Source organism: Dermacentor silvarum, unplaced genomic scaffold (assembly GCF_013339745.2).
Source record: "Dermacentor silvarum isolate Dsil-2018 unplaced genomic scaffold, BIME_Dsil_1.4 Seq479, whole genome shotgun sequence".
In the NCBI taxonomy this organism is placed as follows: Eukaryota; Metazoa; Arthropoda; class Arachnida; order Ixodida; family Ixodidae; genus Dermacentor; species Dermacentor silvarum.
Window position 1 is genome coordinate 68,494 of NW_023606300.1, and position 20,934 is coordinate 89,427.

At 48.0% G+C, this 20,934-nt stretch overlaps 1 protein-coding gene across 1 annotated transcript; it reads left to right on the top strand.

Annotated features, from left to right (window-relative positions):
• Positions 1–356: 356 nt before the first annotated feature.
• On the top strand, positions 357–10,656 carry LOC125941856 (uncharacterized). The gene is made up of 3 exons (XM_049659718.1): positions 357–380; positions 4,663–4,970; positions 10,331–10,656. Exons 2-3 carry the CDS (start codon positions 4,732–4,734, stop codon positions 10,437–10,439), a joined length of 348 nt encoding a protein of 115 aa, XP_049515675.1. The 5' UTR covers positions 357–380; positions 4,663–4,731; the 3' UTR covers positions 10,440–10,656.
• The last annotated feature ends 10,278 nt before the right edge of the window (positions 10,657–20,934 follow it).

A 20,934-nucleotide genomic window follows, 5' to 3' on the forward strand; every position in this document is an offset into this window, starting at 1 on the left:
TAAAGGCGCTGACGTCTCCAATTACAGCATGTATATATATATATATATATAGAGAGAGAGAGAGAGAGAGAAAAGACGACATGGGTGCGCGGGATCATCCTAAAATGTTAGCTGTTTTGTATCGTCCAGCAGTAGTACAATTTGAATGGTCTACGCATCCCATCCCTTTTTGGGATTGCCAAAACTAACGAGAGGCTTTTCATCGATTGAATCGCGAGATTTATGGCCCTAAAGCAACGCAAGTGTTATAGGGCGGGGGGATGGCGGACGGATGCGGATAATCCCCCCCCCCCCTTCTGGCAAAGAAGAAGTGACACGAGCGTTGCAAATCTCGTGCACCTCGTGCCAGGCCCGCATTTGGAACGACCGACTCCGCCACGGTAATACGACGTCTTCTTGTCTTCTGTACGCGACCTTTCCTTTCGGGTCGACGCGAATGCCGGCGACCAGCATAGTTTCTCACACTGCTCATGAAGTAAGCGTAGCTTGCGAAGCATCGACAGATCTATGTTGAGCTGCATTCGCGGAGTCGCGGTATCTCTCGGACTTTTCAGGCGATCCAGTTTTGCGATGCTAACGTAACGCTACGATTGCCCTAGGTTTTGTTTGTCGAGTGGGCGAGCGACACAGCATGTAACTCTCCGGGCGGGCAAGTGCCTGACCGCGTTTATTGAACGCTTATATAGCCGAGGATGCAGAGCTGCCATCTAGTGGTACTGGCGTACACTACATCCTCCCTTCTGTTAAATAAGAACCACAAAACAGGAACTCTTGGTACGGCACAAAACGTTCATAGGTCGAGCCTTCTCGGCGTGCGTATCTGTCTGCCGAACCTAGAGACGCGTGGCGTAGGAGAACCGCAGGGTTGCATCTGCAGTGCATCGAGGTGCTTTCTCGAGGCGATGCGGTCTCCTAGTCTTGAGCTGCTTGACCAGCTCCAGGCCTTGTTGTGGACATGGCGGACTGCTCCGCCGCGGGAGTTCCAGGCGTACTGGTAGTCCCTTCCACAGGACCTCCCGTCGTTGGTACTAGGTGCATCCGGTTGCGCTGGAGTACACCTGTGGAAGTCTCCACCACGTAGGAGCGAGGGCGTTGTGCTGGCCCCATGACGATCGCGGGGGAGTTGACGTCCCGTACCCAGACCTGCTCGCCTGCCTGAAGAGGCCGCAGTTCATGAGCCACGTGTCTTCTGTTGAAGTCAGATGCTTGGCGCCTGCGGTTATCTTGATCACGCCGAGTGAATGGGACCGACGGCGGCCAGGTAGGCTCCAGCTGATGCGACGCCTTCGGTACCCGGGTCTGTAGGCGTCTGCCCATGAGCAGCTGAGCAGGGCTCACTCCGTTTACCCCAGGGGTGTCGCGGTATGCCAGGAGCGCAAGGTATGGATCATCCGCCTTCCGCAGGAGGTCCTTAACCGTCCTCCCCATCCGTTCCACCTCCCCGTTTGACTGTGGAAAATGGGGGCTGCTAGTGACGTGGCGGAAACCACAGGAATCGGCGAAGGCGGAGAAATCTCTTGCAGCAAACTGAGGGCCATTATCGCTGCGCACCAGTCTTGGGATCCCGTGGCGCGCGAAGACGCTCTTGATGACGTTGATCACGGCAGGTGCTGACGTCGAGCGCAGGCTGATGACCTCGGGGAAGCGTGACCGGTAATCCACCAGAAGGACGTAATCCTGGCCGTTCAAATGAAACAGATCGCCGCCCACCTCTTCCCAGGGCCGAGTTGGAGTGGCTGACGGCAGCATAGGTTCCGAGCGCTGCACCCTGGTTTCGGCACACATGGGGCAGTTTGACACCAGTGTCTCAAGTCCTCGGAAGAAGCTGGGATCGAGACGCCAGTCGCCCGAGGGCTGTGGAGTCCCCGAGACTTGGTCCACAAACGTGCAGACGCCCAAGGCCTGGATTGCCGGGAAGCCCAGCAGCGGGACCGTCTTGGTTGCCAGGACGTAGAGTAGCTGCTTGGTGAACTTGCCGTACCATGACAAGGTAGCAACGTAAGTGCCTAAGACCGGTAGAATGTTGTTGCCAGGGCCTTTCAATTCGCTTTTGGGGTCTTGAAGCTTCGAGGGGACGCCAGCGAACGTGCTGGGTACGATAGAAACTTCGGCGCCAGAGTCCACCTTGAAGGAAAGTGGACACCCATCGACGAGTACTTCGACGAACTTTGCGTTCGGACGCTCTCCCGCAGCTACATGTAGCTCGATGGAGCTGACAGAAGGCTTCGGTGTGCGGTTCCTGCTGCCGCGTTTCTTCTTAAGGCACACGTTCTCGCAGTGGCCACTTTTGCGGCAAAAATTGCAGAACGCTCTGCGAGCCGGACAGTCGGCGCGAGGATGCGATGTGCGTCCGCAGAATGGGCACAGCTGCTGCATTGTCCTATCAGGAGACGCTGACGCTGGCTTTTCCTTGCAAACGCGAGCGACGTTGGTGCGAACGCGAGCGGCGTCGATGGCGAGCGTCGATGAATCAGCCGAGTCACAAGCCTTGCGTTCGTTATCGGCATCTTCGTGCTGGCGAACGTGCGTGAGCGCTTCATGCAACGTCAATCTCGGGTTCCGACAAAGCTGGTCCGAGAGCTTGCGGTCAAGCAAGCCCACGAGAAAACGGTCTCGGAAAAGACGCTCTTCAATGTCGGGCGAGGAATAGTTGCAACGCTTGACCATCGTCCGAAGCGCAGAGTAGAATGCGTCGGCCGACTCACCCGGCTGCTGCGTACGGCGGTGAAAGCGAGCTGACTTGTACAGCTCATTCGTCGGGTGGACGAAGTGGTCGTTGAACGCCTTCTTTACGGCGACGACGTCCTTCAGGTCCGCGTCTCCCAGCGTGGTGGACGCGAGGACCACCCTGGCTTGTGCGCCCATGCAGTAGAGCATAGAGCGCACCTGGACCTCCGTCGGAGCGGCGTAAAGTCCAGTGGCGAACGAGTAGTCCTCGTACTGCAGCAGCCATGTGGGCCAGGAGCTGGGGTTGTCAAAGTCAAACGCCGGTGGTGGACGCAGCTGGGCGATGCCATGTAGAGACGCAGCGGCCGACGAAGCAGCGAGCGTTCCGGTAGAGCCTGCACCGGCAGCCATGGCGAAGGAAAGTTGACTTCCTCGACGGAGAGTGGCGGGGCCAGAGCTTGTGTGTCGAAGCCGCAAGTACGAGATCAGCCGAGACGCGATCCCACTTCTGACACCATGTCGAGCGGGCGAGTGACACAGCAGGTAACTCTCCGGCCTGGCAAGTGCCCGACCGCGTTTATTGAACGCTTACATAGCCGAGGATGCAGTGCTGCCATCTAGTGGTACTGGCGTACACTACATTGTTCAGTTCTCATATGCGATGAGAAAAGTAAACGTACAGAGGAGATTAAAAAGAATAGGGTTAGGTGCTATGTACCATTTCTTCTGCGTATTATCAGCTACTTCGCGAGCTTTGGGGAAAGCGCAGAGTGGCAGGCCAGAGAAGTTAACCTTAGCCCAAAGAGCATGTAAATCATAATATCAGCAAGCGATCCGACATATTTTAGAAGGACTGCGCAGGAACTCCCAGGCTGTAAAACCCATATCGTTAGAACCTTGCACTCTATGGACACCTGCGATATTTAGGGTTGTTTGCCCGACAATGATAGTCGCCTTGATTGCTTTATAAGTGGCGTGTGTTCAGGTGCGAGAATTTCTATTCCGAAGTCTTTGGTAGAGTTTCTTCGAAATGTGTAAGGAATTGGAAAGATTGCGAGGTGGCCAAGTCTCTTAATAAACGTGGCTCAGTCTACTCCGGCGGCTACTGCTGACGTTGCGGCGGCCGCGCGGCCACCGTATCTTGATGACAGTGTATTCTCCCGGCAACCGGGAGAATTTCTGAAACGAATTTCGGCCGGCTCTTTATTGCTTCGGAATTTCTGCCGGCACGTCATTGTTCTTGGAAACAACATTCGCTCACTGCTGCTGCCGTGCCTCCTCACTCCAGCGTTTTGACAGCGAGTTTCCGCGGTCATGGAGCGAGACGTGTTCACGTTTACCGTGGAAGCATGACACCGTGCTTTATAATTTGCCGATAACAGTACTATTCTTAGTTCGTATAGCTGTGTACTAATTTTCTATCGCAGTTTTTCTTTTCCGGTGAAACTGCGATATTCCTTTTTTTTTGCGCCAGGTTCAGAGTCTACATAGCGGTGGAGTTCCGAGTTCTTCTCGTGAAATGTAACCAGAAGGCTCCACCATGTTTATTGCAAGCTTTCAGTGAGTGATCCATTCAATCCAGGAACGGGGTTCAGTTACGAGGGCAGCAAGCATATCCCGCAGAGCGAGGCAAACATGCGGAGCAAGCCCGTAGCTATAGCTGATGCTTTGTATTGAGGCAGTCCTGGCATATGGAGCAGAGGCGGTTTTCGTTTAGTTGATGCCTGAGTATAATGTGGGTTGTGGACGTAACACCAAATCCACTAAGCCTATACTCGGCGGGCCGCAACTGCTTAGTGAAAGTTGAAAGGTATATGACGCTGTCTTTAGCTGCGCAATATGCCATGGACAAACGCGTGAGCCAATGCACGTGTTGCTCATGTTTTTACATCACTCTACTGCAGCACGGGGACGATTAGGAAAACCAACGTTTATGAATAGTATCTATGAGTAAGCAACCTACCAGATCAATTCCAGCGTTTGTATATCTCACAGAAAAACGTCACGGTCCAGTTTCCTGGCGCTGATCGCATCACTTTCTGGTGCCGAAGAGAGGACGAGGCTATGCCAGCTCCAGGACACGCCTGGTGCTCTATCCTTCTGGTGCGACGTGGTCTGGGCCTCACTGTCCATCGTCGTCGCCTTCCGTGCAGCGTGCTGCCACGGACGACTCGAGCCGACAGTGAAGACGTAGGACCACAGGCGCAGGCGGTGTTCTGCGACTCGGACGTTTCCGTGGCCTTCCCGACGCTCCAGGCGCCCTTTCTCGATCCTCAGAAGGCGCGGAGGAAGCGCCAGCATTGGTGAGCGCAACTACCACGTATCGCGGTAATAATACACACCCCGCTCGTAAATAGGTTTGAAAGAGGGGCCATAAAGAGGGATGCTAAGATGCGTCAGAAAATTACGTTTCCGGAATTCAAAATTGCTCACTCTTACTGCTAGGGGGGGGGGGGGGGAGAGGCTTGATTAAGCCAGGAAATTACGTAACATATGAAAGACGATGTCGACACCTCGTTGGCGACGCTTCCCGTGATGTCACGGAGTTTGACGGTTATCAGTGTCATACCGTTCTTGGCAGGAAAGTAGTGGGCGTACAAACAGGCAATGCAGGCAAGCTAGAACTGGTACATTATATAGAAACAAACCCAAACGCTGTAAAATGTTCATAGTGCAAAGAAGTTTTGGTAACATAATCTTCTGGGTTCAAAACGGCCGAAATGTTAGAGTTGATATTCATGACGTCACACTGACGTACTAATGCGGAAGTTTAGGCGCAATTTGTTAGCGGAGCGCAGGAGCACACAGCGAAAAGTAAAGCAACAAGAAGAGAGCGCGCAGCGAACCATGAGCTGGCAGACAAGTTTTGCCGAAGTCTGTCACAAGGCGAAGTCATTTGGTCAGTCACGTCGTCTTCTGTGCAATGCTACACGCAGGCGCGGATCCAAGTCTTTCTCCAGGAGGGGGGAAGGGGGTCTGGCCAAGGTAAATATGCCTGGTAGCGAAGCTTCCATAGAAGCCCATACGTGCAAAACATGGCGGTTCATCGGCGGTTCATGGGGCTTAGCGCCACCTGCGTGCGGAGGGAACAGTTCCGGCGGAAGAAAAAAAATAATTTGACGTCATATCCGTTAAAAACAGAAGTGACGTCATTTTGTTGTCAAAGGTGAGAAATTTGTTTTCGGAGGCCTGCCATTGTAGCTGTATATTCAATTGCCCCGCCATTCGACTTGATGGGCGTTTCGAGTTTTCAGCGCGGAAAGCGATGCAGGAAAATATCAGCCGTACTGGTGTCGAAATCGCATCGCTGCACAAAAGATACTTTCCTTGGAGGCCGACGAACGCTTTGAGCGTAGAGTCCTATCGTCGGACGCCAAGCCCGTCGGCCAGCGCTGTCCCACGAAAAGAACTAAAGTAAACAATTATCTGGCGGTCGCAACTCACTACTTTTCACTGAACAGGTTAAGAAACAATGAAACTGTTCGCGTCACCAAATTCAGGCAAACGTCGACAATCAAAGCAACACGAGGCTGGGGCCGTATTGTAACAGTGAACTTTACGAGCGCGCCTTACTGCCCGCTTCAAGAGTTACATTGCATTGCAAGTGATAGCGGCGTCAACGCCCGCCGCTATCGGTAGGCGCTCTTACGGTGGGCGCCGAAAAAAGGTATTTATTGATAATGATCAAGTAAAATAGAGTTGTTCTTTTCTCGCCATGCGTATATAAATTTGATTAGGCATTTTATTTTCGTTGAATGAATTTAATTGTGCTTCGCTTTAATTAAAAAACGCTTTTTTCTTTCTCAATGTTTGTTCCCTCCAAACACAGTCGCGTTTCAATCGCTGCTCCCATAACCACCCTTGCTGATGTCGGTGACAATTCGTTCTGAACCGCTTTTCGCCCGAAGCTTCGCAACCTATGTGGATCGACCTTGGCAAAACAGTGTACGCCTGATAATGCGGTGTACTGACGTCATTGTTGACGCCATGTTCAGGTACAAGAGTGGTGAGAGCTCCCTCCGTTACATGACATGAAAACTATCTTCAATCTGGCACGCGTGTTAATGGGAGGTGCAATAGAATGGTTGCTCAGCCAGCGTGGCAACCATGGATTTGCCATACTGTATGGATGGCAGCATGACAATGAGTGCCTGGATTTGGTATTCGCCCAAAGTGGGAATGCGTATTTGCATCAAGTGGGAATGTCCGGTTTGATGACTCTCTCCTTAAAATTTGTGTGCGTAGTGCCAGGATCATACATGCCTTTCTCGGGGTAATAAACCGCCATGCTTATCTGCCTGTCGGAGTTTGTCCGAGTTGGACTGGCGCCCGCGAACTCATTGGGAGGCCCGGAATTCCTGTAAGGTTTAACGCAAGGTTCTATAACATTGATGTCGCAAGCAGTTTCGTGGGACAGCGCTGGCCGACGGGCTTGGCGTCCGACGAAAGGACTATACGCTGAAAGCGTTCGTCGGCCTCCAAGGAAAGTATCTTCTGAGCAGCGATGCGATTTCGACACCCGTACGGCTGATCTTTTCCTGCATCGCTTTCCGCGCTGAAAACTCGAAACGCCCATCAAGTCGAATGGCGGGGCATTTGAATATACAGCTACAATGGCAGGCCTCCGAAAACAAATTTCGCACCTTTCACAACAAATGACGTCACTTCTGTTTTTAACGGATATTACGTCAAATTATTTTTTCTTCCGCCGGAACTGTTCCCTCCTCACACAGATGGCGCTAAGCTAGAGTACACTCTAAAACCCCTTGATGTTAGAAAGTAGCGACATGCTTTGATCTACGCCGCAACACCCTCGCCGGCGCGGTCAACCTCCTCTTTTTCTCCCCCTCTTTCGCGGAGGCAGCGCATCCGCCACGCTGAATGGCTGCGGCGCTCGAGACTACCCCGTCAGGTGACCCCGACGTCACGAAAACGGCGCGAAACTTGCTTTCGCGCGCCTTTAGTTTCTCCCGCTCGCCATGAGCAGTCCAAGTGGTGGTCGCCCTGCCGCTCCGAACGTGTGTTTCCCAAGTTTTTCCATCCTTTCGTAGGAATCTGAGATTCGTTCTCCGTGAAAATGCCTTGCAGCTGCGCGTTTCAATGCAGCAGCAGGCCAGAGAAAGGGCAAGCCTTATTTTATATCCCCCGAGGTGAACGGAATGTCGTGCATCGGAAGCAGTGTCTCCATAACATCGGGAGAAGGGATTTCGCCCCTTCTAAGCACGCATTCTTTGCGAGATGAATGTTGCAGCTTTCCTCATATTTGTGGATGAAGTTGCATGGAGATTTTAATGCTCTTCGCATAGCCGGACTCTTCGTTCAGTTTAATACAGAGCACCGATAACTGTGCATATGGTTTTTTTTTAAGTGAGTCGGCTGAAATTTTCGTTGACTCTTCGAGCCGTGACAAAGCTTTTTGTGTTTTCGCGCGTGCGTTAGTTTTCAAATGTATGTAATTTGTGAGTTAATGCCTGTAACTCATATTTTGTAGTTGTGTGCGTGTGTGTGTGCGTGTTTGTGTATGTGCGTGCTTGTGTGCGTGTATGTGTGTGCATGTATGTGTGTGCGTGTGTGTGTGTGTGTGCGTGTGATCCTTGCGCCTGATACTTGTGAAGCCAAGGAACTATTTTACTCTTATTGCGTGCTTATTGTATCTTTGCAAAGTTTCAATACTGCGAGCAGTTTTTTTTCTTTATGTACTTTATGTTGCGAAGGCATGAACCGCAATATATAGGTAGATAAGTGGTATTATGTATTATTCGCGCATGCTCATTAAGTACAAGCCACGCGCTTCTGATAATCTCCCTCAATTCTGATAAACTTGACATCTTGAAGTCTGTAAGTTAATAATCAAGTGCCAGTCTTAGCAGTTTCCGTGTAAGCAATCAGCCTTTTTTTTTTTGAGAGAGAGACTTAGGTTACTCCCAGAAGTGATGGAATGTAATTTCTCGTCGTTTCATAGTGACGGAATACAGGCGCGTGTGTAAAGTTCTATGTTGGCTGTTTCGCAAACACAGCACGTATTTCGCACAGTGGCATTGGTACAAAGGCTTTTGGCCCACTCATTTTGGCGAATTCACTTTAAGTAAACTATCACATTTCTTCTTGGTTACCTTCTCTGAGCCTTTTAAGAGCGAAGATAGTGAACCAAATTCTCGTTTATACTCTACGCTGCTTATATTGTATGCACCCAATACACCTCCGCGTTATGGACAACCCAAGTGGCGACGTAGAGGTAAACAGCTCAGCCACTGCTTGGTACTCAATTTCACGGAGCGCTTCCGCTTGTATTTATCGAAGCGTCCTAAAAAAATGGCACGACGTTCTATCGGAAACGTACTTTCGTCATGACAGTTTCACAAGGGATAAATTCCCATACAACGCTTCAAAGGGCCGAATAAACAAGCGCGCGCATTGATTCTAATGCGGCTGCGGCGAGCCACTGGAGGGTTCAGCGCCGCGCCGGCCCGGTGAGGGGGAGAAATCCGAGGAGAATTGAGGAGGAAAGCGCGCGCGTGGGGGAGAGTGTCGCTACTTTCTAACATCAAGGGGCTTTAGTACACTCTAGCTAAGCCCCATGAACCGCCGATGAACCGCCATGTTTTGAACGTATGGGCTTCTATGGAAGCTTCGCTACCAGGTATACTTACCTTGGTTTTGCTTTTTGACGGCGACTGTCTTTCACCGATTTATCACTGTTATCGTTTTGGTGTTCGACGCAAGACGCGCCTGGCGTGCTGTCATGCTTCTTGCTTACGCCGCTTCTCGACCTGCTAATACCCAAAAATGGCGTCCGCGATGACGTCTATGCAAACTATCTAATGATGGTCCAGTGGGTGACAATCTAAGAATACAGCGACCGCACTTGGCAGCTGTCAGAAAACTGACAATTTGTACAAAAAAACAAAAACGGCGGCCAAACACGTTCCCTAGTTTCCATGTAGTCAAGGTATTGGGGACTTTCTTTCAATTTCATTTTCGAAACATTGCACAAGGGACGAAAGACACGGGGCAGACGGATGATTGTTTCCGTAAAGCTTTATTTGGGCCTAGTTGGTACATAATTCTGAACCTAAACTTACAGCGCAAACACCTAAGATGGACCACAACAACAACAGCATAACAACCACTTAAAAGACGCCCGGCTCTTACTTTCAAAGTTTTCAAATAAAGTCTAGGATATTACGCACCCAAATAAACGAACTAATTATGAGGCACGCCGTAGTGGAGGGGACTCCGGAACAATTTTGACCACCTAGGGTTTCATAACATGCACCCAAAGCACGGAACACGAGCCTATACTTCGTCTCCCATCGCAATGCAGCCGCCGCGGCTGAGATCGAACTCGTAACCTCGTGCCACCAGTCAACTGCTGCGGGTAAAATAGTGCCCACCTAGTAAAGAGAACGTGTATACATAATCCAGCCAATTACACGCGCTCACTTACATGTGACGAAATGTTGGGTGCGAATCTCTCATAATATTTAGGTATCTCGGTAATTATAGGCCTTGAGGCACTGAGCACCAATGTAGATACCGCGGTGCGTACGTGTGTGTACTTCGTGCGGAATTGTTGTCTGCGAGTTGTATGGCGACGACCTGCAGTGTGACAGAAAGCCGTCGTTATTTCCCATGGCATTCACGACAGTCCCGTTCTTCGCAGTCTTGCCCTGTGGTTCGCGCAAATGTCTGCAGTCGTCTCGTTCGTGGTGGCAGCGCTGGTCGCCCTCACGCACATCCTCAGAGAAGCGACTGCCAGTGGAAGCACGTGATGCTGGCCGATCGCTGTGCTTCGACGGCGACGACGATGACGACGATGGCCGAGGCCGAGACGGCGTCCCAAACGTCGCCAAGTGCCATCGACCGGCGTGGCCTGTAGGGCGCCGCCACTGGCGCTTTGAAGATTTATTTATTTAACGTACATATTAGATTATAGAAATTACTTCTTTTTTTCGTCTATACCGCACCGCGGTAAACATGTTTTGCGAATACCGAGTAAAATGTGTTTCGAAACGACCCTGGAAGTTATAATTTACTGGCTGCCGAAGAGGTAGAGGTGTTAACACCTTCAAAATTAAAAATAGTACCGCTCTGTTGGTGACAAAGACAATGGGATGATAAGCGTGTATGAGATGGCGATTAGCCATTGCTTTGGTGAATCTAAATTCTTATGCACTGTATCCAAGCAGGAGTCTCAAACTACCGAGATTACTGAAGTTGTAGCGTTTTAACGTTTTCAAGTACCCATGGCTGATAAGATAGGTTGTAGTGGCGTGCTCTGAATATGAATTATCTGGGGTTTATCAACGCAAAGCACAGCGTACGAGCACTTTCGCAATTCAACTCAACGTCATTTTTCTCGATAACAAAGAAGGATCAGCCACATTAAAGGTACTGCACTGAGCAGCTTGACGGAGGCAGTGGCCAGCTTCTTAAGTTTTTAACACAACGTACAGCCAGTTCAAACGATCAGAAATACACCACCGCCTCTTTGCCATCTCGGCGGATCGTAGGTTACAACATCGCCCTGTGCGTGTCGCAGGAGTGATGAATGACGCCGGTAGTATATTTAGAAATGTAAGCTAATTGGTGCAGCAGTGTCAAGAACAAGGACGGAATAGAAAAATTCCGCAAAAGGAGCGGCTATTTTCTTCCAGCTACTCCTGCAAGAGCGATGTGTCTACGTTGGCAACCGTGAAGGCCTTTCTGAGAACGCCATATCTTGCCTGGCAGAAGATGACGTAAAGCAGCCACACATACTGACTATTCCGACTGAATATCGCCGAAGGCTTCACGCGAACGGCGATCAATGTACGTTGTTAGTCGTTGCTCGCGGTAGTCATGAGTATGTTTATTTAGTAATTAAGAAAAGCCTAATTATCTGAATGCGACTTAACGTACCTCATCGATAAGGCGTAAGTGGATAAGTTGTGGAGTGCGTTCACAAATTGCTGTTATAATAGTAATTTTTGAAGCAACTTTGGCCTTACATGATGTCTGTTTTTTTCCGACCAAAAGAAGTTCTAGCAGCCCTCGAAATAAAAGAGAAATAATATGGTCGTCATGCCGTTTTGACCATGCTCCCGTCGTCGCAATGTCGTCGTAGTCACGCTGTCTACCAAAACAAGTCCGAAAGTTATTTGTGTCACCATAATCGAATGCTATCGACGTCAGCACAAGACTTCGGAAGTATTGATTGCTAGTTAGTAGTCAGAAGCAGGCGCGTAGCCAGGGGGGGGGCTGATGGGGCTTCAGCCCGCCCCGAAATTTTTTCGTGCCGGCATGCACCGCCGACCAAAACTACCAGCGACGCCGGGAATAATAATAATAATAATAATAATAATAATAATAATAATAATAATAATAATAATAATAATAATAATAATAATAATAATTTACTTCCCATGAAAAGAATGTGGGGTTCTGGATAAAAAGTTGCACGCAGGCAACTTGAGCAGCCCAAAAACCCATCAAAGGCAACAGAGGGCGTCGGGCGCTCACATGTGAGTAAACAGATGGGAAGGTGTCAATTGAAAAAAAATGTGTATACGAGACAGGTAGTAATACACTTCAACAATTAGAAAAACAAGTAGTCTCCATTAACAAGGAAATATTGAATTTATACATGAACATTATAGATTACATAAAGAAAGTCTTATTACAAGAAAACAGAAAAAAAAAACAGAAAAAAAACATAACATACCAGTATATTCAGTGAAGCATAAACTAAAGCAAATAAAGGGAGGAAAAGTCGTACAGTATTGCATATGAACAAACTCATTAAACAACAATTCTCTTAAAAAAAAAGGTCGTCATATTCACTAAGTAAATACTAACACGTTACTAGTCCCAAAAAGCACTACCTTCTTAGTAAATGCAGGTATTAAAATGATGGTTAGTACTTTTCACTACCTGCTGAAGCTAGCAAAAAGCACTAACTTAGTAGTAACTAAATACTACCTCGGTAGTGCAGTTACTAACACAACTGAAATATAATTACCAACAATACAATGGGACGTATTCGATTTATAAGTGCCGCTTGCATTGTCCTATGAAGTCGATGGTATTGTAAAACCATAAAAAAGTAAAATAATAAATATACATGAAAAGAACCGCGTCCTATATATTACGGCATTAATTGGTGGCATATACGTAATGTAAATTTGTCAAGGACATGAAGCCGCACTACTCCGGGTAAGAATATACTACATATGTCCAACAAGCAACGACAAGCAAGAAAACATATATACAACGACCAAGGCGCTACGCAACACTTACTAAAAGAGCAACTTCACCAGTATCTATAGGCCTAGTTTGAGGGAGCACATGTGGCACCGGTGAGCACCTATGTATTTGGTTAAATAATCAAAGCTTGTGCTCAAATGTCTAAAGCCTACTGTCTGTACATATGTGTGATACGACGTCGCATATAACTGTTAATCCAACATAATGAACAACACTACAGTTAATCTCAATTTCGCAATAAGACTGTTACAATCACAGCAAAATAGGCCAAGGCCAGACAAGTTAGTAGTTGCTTAGTAGTTACTTAGTAAAAACTACTAAGAAGCATTTCTGGTTAGTAAAGGTAGCACTTAGTAGCTTTACTAACCACTGGCTAGTACAGAACTAGACAGAAGGTAGTAAAATACACAGTAACCTAGTAAAAACGTGCATTTACTAGCTATTTACTAAGTTTATTTTTAAGAGTGAAGGATTAGTTTGAAAGTAGTTGTGCAGGCTGCATAAGGACAGAAGGTCTATTTCTCGTAAGGCGAGGTTATTGAGTAAAGCCGGAAGTGTATGTCGAAGAATTTGTTGACCATAATTCGTTCTTGAGTGCAGAATGTTCCATTGTTCAGGTGTCCTAGTGTCATAGGCTGCGATATGTTCGTGTAGGAGAGCTATGTTCAATCATTCTGCATTCTGTCTACAATGTCTTTTTCACGCTCGAAAGACATTTCGGCACGAACATTGCGAACTCGGGCTGGATTTCGTGGCACCTGTAGTGGATTTCGTGGATCCTGGGGTCACGTAACGCAAGGAGCCCCATCCGAGCACAAACTTTCAAGGGCTTTTTGATAGCGAGCGGGCGCGTTGCGGCATCTCGCAGCGAGCGCGGAATCTAAGGAGCGCATGGATTTCAATTACGAAACTTTATGGGTGTAAAGTTCTCATAAACTTTTGACGCGAAAGGTGCACTGACATTTCCAAAGGCGTGCTTGAAAAGATTTTCAATTCTGGAACTTTATGGGGTTAATGCTGCTATAAACTTGGACCAACATGCATGCACTGGAGCCCTCGTGTCCAAGCCGTTCCAGAAATGAAAGCACGCGCTCGCAATCTTCCACACACACGAAAATACTAAATATTACCGTGACTGTGAGCTAGCAGCTGATAATTTTCTCCAAACATATTCAGGACGCGTGCCCAATGTGATCGATTGGGACCAGGGCAGGCAAAGTAAAATTTGAGAAAACAGGAGGAAGGAAATGGCCTATTATTGAGGAAATTCTTTTTGCGGGCTACAAGGTCTGGCTCTCGTTGGACACAGGTACAGTGGCCCTATGGATTCAATAATAGGCCCCCCCGGAAAATACAGGTATTTTCAAAGCGCTTCTTCGCATGCGAGCTGATTGGGGAGATACATATCTGAAGAACCATTTGGAAAGTTGCCCCAGTAATGCCTCGTATTTAAGCCCAGATGCACAAAACCAAATTATAGAAATTTGTGACGAAATTATCAAAGAAAGCCTAGTTGAAAAAGCAGGCTGCTTCTCCGTATTTGCTGACGAAACGACGGACATCGCCGGAATCGAACAGCCTAATGTTTGTGCAAAGTACCTAAGCAAGGATGCCAACGACATCGAGGGAGTGTTTTAGATTTTAGCACCGGAATAGATGCCCATCTCTCATTGCGACTGCAGGTTCTATGTAAATGTGTACGAACTGTTCCAGATTCTAGTCACCCTTCCAGAGACCACTGCCAGCGCAGAGAGAATATTTTTTAACAAGAGTTTATTAAAAAACAGCTACTTGCGCTCTACAATGTCTGTGGAACGCATGGTTAGACTGGTGCTTCTATACACCCACAGAGACGTCGGCATCAACGTGTCCGAAGTCATTGACCGCTTCGCTCAACTTCCCCGCCAAGAGAAGTTTGTCCTTTAGATAGCGAAGCAGCAAAAATCAATGCAAGTAAAAAGCTCTATTCCTTCAGGTCCATAAGCTCGCAATTCGTTAGCTTTTAAAACTGCAGAAATTTTAGCCGTTTATTCTAGCAGTTAGCATCATGATCAAAATTATCGATCATGCGAATACGAAAATTACGTCAACAACCAATTTTGACCGACCTTGCTCATTGAAAGCCCGGCCCACGATGCGTTTGCCAAAAACACGCTCGGATATTGGGTAGGTGAACTTGCCGCATAATCTGTGGCTTTCGTTTGTCCTTTTCTTTCCTTTTTGGCTACCTGCTTTTATTTCTTTTTTGAAACGAAGCAACAGCCTCCTTTAATTTTGGGTGCAGAATAATTGTTACCGCTGTGCAGGCAGTTAAATTACACATTTTCGTACTGATTTCTGCATTATTCCTCTATTATTCTACCTGTATGGTGCTGTCGCGACCCCTGCATGGCCCGAGTACATATCACGATGTCTGCGATCATGGTTTGTTCTTGCCTACATCATCTGTCTTTCTGTGCGCAAAGTTTACTATGTCTGACTCCGCAACCTGTTTATTTGTCTTGTTTGACGCATAATATACAGTGACGTTTGCTAAATACGTAGATTTATTGGAGACTTAGACGAACATTTAAATATCTTCTTGCGAGGTGTTGTGTATACAAGCAGTGAACTTTGTTCCTAGCGACTCTTTTTTGCCCTTAGCGAGTTCTATCTTCGCATTTGTATATTCCATTCTATCTTCGCATTTCTAATGTATATTTTGCAGAACTCCTACTTTTATGTGACTGCCACAGATACGAAGATGAGAGTATTGCCATTCGGACGGCTTTGGGGCACTTAGACGACAGGTTTTTTACGGAGGAAAATATCTTGGGCGCGTGGCCTCGCGCGTCTGCTATGTGCAGGGCTACAAAGGCGCTGCTGTGTTTTTTGAAGTGCACAAGCCTGTATGACCGCCTGTGACGAAACTCAGCGATGAACGCTTAACTGTAAATTTGCAACGTGTGAACTGTGAAATCCTCTCTTCCTTATCTTTCAATCCCTTCTCCCCCTTCCCTCGCCAGGGTAGCCTACCGGGCTCAGCATGGTTAATCTCCCTGATTTTCCCTTATGACTTCTCTCTCTCTCTCCTACTTTTTTTGTACTCACTGTTGCGAGTATCATCTCGGTGTAATTACAATACACGACCGGTAACAGCTGCTCCTGCGCAATCTATTGCAACGAGGGACAGCGTCATTGAGGTTTTTTCCTGGCCGTTGCATATGTGCAAAAATGTAAAGAAGGTTCTTGAATGGCGAAGATTCATCAAAATATTTGTCCTCAACTTATTCATTAGATGGCCTTTACGTTCTTCATATCAACTGTATACACTGCTTTGCTGGTTTCGAACTCATATAGTTCTAATGTCCGTGTGATGTTTTCTTTCCTTATAAAATAGACAAAAAAAAAACGCAGCCGCATTGGTATCAGTTATTTCTGCCAGAATTTTTAGGACATATGAATGTATTCTTTTCTGAAAAAATACATATTTTACTTGACAGTGCGTAGCGTTCAATAATTCGTTTGCAGCATCTAATATACAATGGCATTGGCAATACAGTTATTATTCATGTATTTGATTCCTCGACAAATTCTATAAGGAGGAGGCCGTGCTCCAACCTCCAGCCCCCCCCGAACAAAATTTCTGGCTACGCCACTGGTCAGAAGTATTGATTGCTAGTATTGATTGTTGATTTATGCTGTCCGCCTAAGATCTTCGCGAACTTTGACAATTATATGCAACACTTTGTGCAGCAATTCTTTGAAGCGAAGCTTTATATGGCTAGGCGAAAGGAAAAAGCGTCTGTTAGTCACCTGTGTACAGAAAACTATCATCGTGGCTCGAACGTCGTCGTCGTCTTCCGCAGCTGGCTCGTTGACGCCCCTCGGGTTGCGCTCATCCAACCACTACCGCGTTCGTTGTCGTCTTCTTCCAGAGCTGGCTCCGTTGCCGCACCTCCTTACAGCGTTGTAATGTAGTCGTAATGGGGAAGCCGCGTTTACGGAGGTTGCTTAAGGGGGTACGAGCCATTCAGTGTCTCACCGTAACGGACAGATTTAATTATGAAGCAATTTAATTTCGAATAATCGCAAATGGCAATGGCTCGAGAATGCTGCTAACCACGCCGCCGAGCTAACTCGAGACATCGAATGCAAGCGACAACGGCGGACTGCGGGTATGCCGTCCGTGACGTCATTCTCTTCGTCGCAGCCGAACGTGCGTGTAACCTAAAAAAGAAACACAATAACGTAACCAATAATTGAGAAATACTTTAATGAGCCGTCAGGATTATTAACCCAGTCATAAACACTGGGGCCGCACGTTTCAGCTTGGCTGGTTAACCATCTGTCACAGTAGCGCACCCAGGATCTCAGCCAGGGGAGGGGTTGAATTTTTCTTGTGGGGGGAGGGGGTGGCTGGAAGGAAGCACTTTGCATAAAATGCAATTTTCTTGCTTTAGCCCGAGGAATCCCACAGTAAATAAAAGGCCTTATAATTATAATGTAAAGGGGTGTACTGAACAATTCAAGTGGTAGCGTCTGTTCGTAACCGAGAAGGCAGGTGACGCAGAGCAGGAACAGCTGGTTGCCCGAACGGCTCACACTCGTGCTAAGCACTGGCGATACGGCTGGCCCACTGGAGGCATTAAACAGTCGATCTGGCTGGCCTTGTCCTTGCGCTCTTCTTCTTCATTACAATTACCCCGGTGCAAAACCGGAGCCATCCTGGCGACTTACGACGTGGAGACGTCGTTGGCATAGAATGGTTTCAAGGGCTGAACGTGGACAATATCCTGTCCACGGCGGCGCTTGTCGGAAGTCGGTGCAAGCGGCTCTATGACATAGTTGACCGAGAGGTGCGTTCAACGATGCGGTATGGTCCATCATACTTCGAGAGAAGTTTTGTCGAAAGTCCAGGCGTGGTAGAAGGCACGGATAACAAGAAAAGTGAGCCGGGAGCGAAGTTCGGAATCGTAGCATCGCCATCACGATTGGCTTTTAGGGGCGAAGCTCCTTAGGGTGTGGGTCTGTCCCTCCTCTGTAGTATGTAGTAGTAGTCGTCGTCGTCGTAGTAGGTAGCCACGTCTACATTTATGGAAAAAAAATTCCGTAAGTTGTGTCCGTAACGCGGAATCAAACCAGGGACCCCTCGCTTCCGAACGCGCGGCGCTAGCCACTACGCCACGAAGCTCACATCGACACACGCACCACGATGACAATAAATACCCAACATTAACGAAAGACTGCGCGTTTCTAACGCGTTTGTGCTAGCGCGTTACGGCCCGTGTAAGAAGCTGGTGTAAGACGCTGTGGCCTCTCCACCTTACCCCCGTATTCATAAACGCTCCTCGACTTGAACTTGACTAGCCACGACCTTGGGCAGCGCGTTCGAAACGCGTTGAAGGAGGTGGCAAGTCAAGTTCAAGTCGAGGAGCGTTTATGAATACGGGGGTTATACTCTCTCAGCAGTCATGTGATGGCGTCGGCAAACGCGGTGCACGTTCCGGCATGTGTAAACGGCTGCGTAAGACGCTGTGGCCTCTCCCTATAGCCTATAAATATATGTGACGTCCAAACCCACTTCTTCTTTCTCTCATTTTTTCTTGCTGCCGTTTCCGGTAACGGCTTGGCGCGCTCTCGGTAAGCTTGATCATTATTATTATCACTATTTCGACAATCCCTCACATCCCCCCGCCTATGACTTGTTTTACTGCCCGTTTGTCGGCCAATCTCTGAGATCATCAGTATTATTACCATCATCAGATTCACATTATCAACTCCTTTTAAAAGTTGTTCTTCGGTTGTTCTGCGTACCACCTGTTCTTTTTTTCTATTTTCTCTCTCTCTCTCTTTATTTATTTATTGCTGTGAGGTTGTGCGTGTAGCCCACCGGGTCACGTCATCTCTGCTGACCGTGGAGGGAGCGGCTCCTCCAAGAAGATGTGTTGGGTTCTGCACTCTTGTGCTCAGGTACAGGAGCTCTGCGTTAATGCTGACTGACTGTTTCTGCCTCAGTTTGTTACAAATTTCACGATAGCAATTTTTTTTGCCATACGACAAGGAGTAACTGCTGCGACTTAAAGGCGCTGACGTATATATATATATATATATATATATATATAGAGAGAGAGAGAGAGAGAGAGAGAGAGAGAAAAGACGACATGGGTGCGCGGGATCATCCTAAATTGTTAGCTAGCTGTTTTTGTATCCTCCAGCAGTAGTACAATTTGCATGGTCTACGCATCCCATCCCTCTTTTGGGATTGCCAAAACTAACGAGAGGCTTTTTCATCGATTGAAGCGCGAGATTTATGGTCCTAAAGCAACGCAAGTGTGATGGTGGACGGATGCGGATAATCCCCCCCTCCCCCCCTTCTGGCAAAGAAGAAGTGACACGAGCGTTGCAAATCTCGTGCACCTCGCGCTCTCCTCGTGCCAGGCCCGCATTTGGAACGACCGACTCCGCCACGGTAAGACGACGTCTTCTTGTCTCCTGTTCGCGACCTTTCCTTCGGCAGACGCGAATGGCCGCGACCAGCATAGTTTCTCACACTGCTCATGAAGTAAGCGTAGCTTGCGAAGAATCGACAGATCTATATTGAGCTGCATTCGCGGAGTCGCGGTATCTCTCGGACTTTCAGGCGATCCAGTTTTCCGATGCTAACGTAACGCTACGATTGCCCTAGGTTTTGTTCAGTTCTCATATGCGATGAGAAAAGTAAACGTACAGAGGAGATTAAAAAGAATAGGGTTAGGTGCTATGTACCATTTCTTCTGCGTATTATCAGCTACTTCGCGAGCTTTGGGGAAAGCGCAGAGTGGCAGGCCAGAGAAGTTAACCTTAGCCCAAAGAGCATGTAAATCATAATATCAGCAAGCGATCCGACATATTTTAGAAGGACTGCGCAGGAACTCCCAGGCTGTAAAACCCATATCGTTGGAACCTTGCACTCTATGGACACCTGCGATATTTAGGGTTGTTTGCCCGACAATGATAGTCGCCTTGATTGCTTTATAAGTGGCGTGTGTTCAGGTGCGAGAATTTCTATTCCGAAGTCTTTGGTAGAGTTTCTTCGAAATGTGTAAGGAATTGGAAAGATTGCGAGGTGGCCAAGTCTCTTAATAAACGTGGCTCAGTCTACTCCGGCGGCTACTGCTGACGTTGCGGCGGCCGCGCGGCCACCGTATCTTGATGACAGTGTATTCTCCCGGCAACCGGGAGAATTTCTGAAACGAATTTCGGCCGGCTCTTTATTGCTTCGGAATTTCTGCCGGCACGTCATTGTTCTTGGAAACAACATTCGCTCACTGCTGCTGCCGTGCCTCCTCACTCCAGCGTTTTGACAGCGAGTTTCCGCGGTCATGGAGCGAGACGTGTTCACGTTTACCGTGGAAGCATGACACCGTGCTTTATAATTTGCCGATAACAGTACTATTCTTAGTTCGTATAGCTGTGTACTAATTTTCTATCGCAGTTTTCTTTTCCGGTGAAACTGCGATATTCCTTTTTTTTGCGCCAGGTTCAGAGTCTACATAGCGGTGGAGTTCCGAGTTCTTCTCGTGAAATGTAACCAGAAGGCTCCACCATGTTTATTGCAAGCTTTCAGTGAGTGATCCATTCAATCCAGGAACGGGGTTCAGTTACGAGGGCAGCAAGCATATCCCGCAGAGCGAGGCAAACATGCGGAGCAAGCCCGTAGCTATAGCTGATGCTTTGTATTGAGGCAGTCCTGGCATATGGAGCAGAGGCGGTTTTCGTTTAGTTGATGCCTGAGTATAATGTGGGTTGTGGACGTAACACCAAATCCACTAAGCCTATACTCGGCGGGCCGCAACTGCTTAGTGAAAGTTGAAAGGTATATGACGCTGTCTTTAGCTGCGCAATATGCCATGGACAAACGCGTGAGCCAATGCACGTGTTGCTCATGTTTTACATCACTCTACTGCAGCACGGGGACGATTAGGAAAACCAACGTTTATGAATAGTATCTATGAGTAAGCAACCTACCAGATCAATTCCAGCGTTTGTATATCTCACAGA

Coding starts and splice junctions, on each gene's coding strand:
- LOC125941856 (XM_049659718.1), top strand. CDS start 4,732: ATGCCAGCTCCAGGACACGCCTGGTGCTCTATCCTTCTGGTGCGACGT. Junction 4,971..10,330: donor CGGAGGAAGCGCCAGCATTG/GTGAGCGCAACT, acceptor CGTTCTTCGCAG/TCTTGCCCTGTGGTTCGCGC.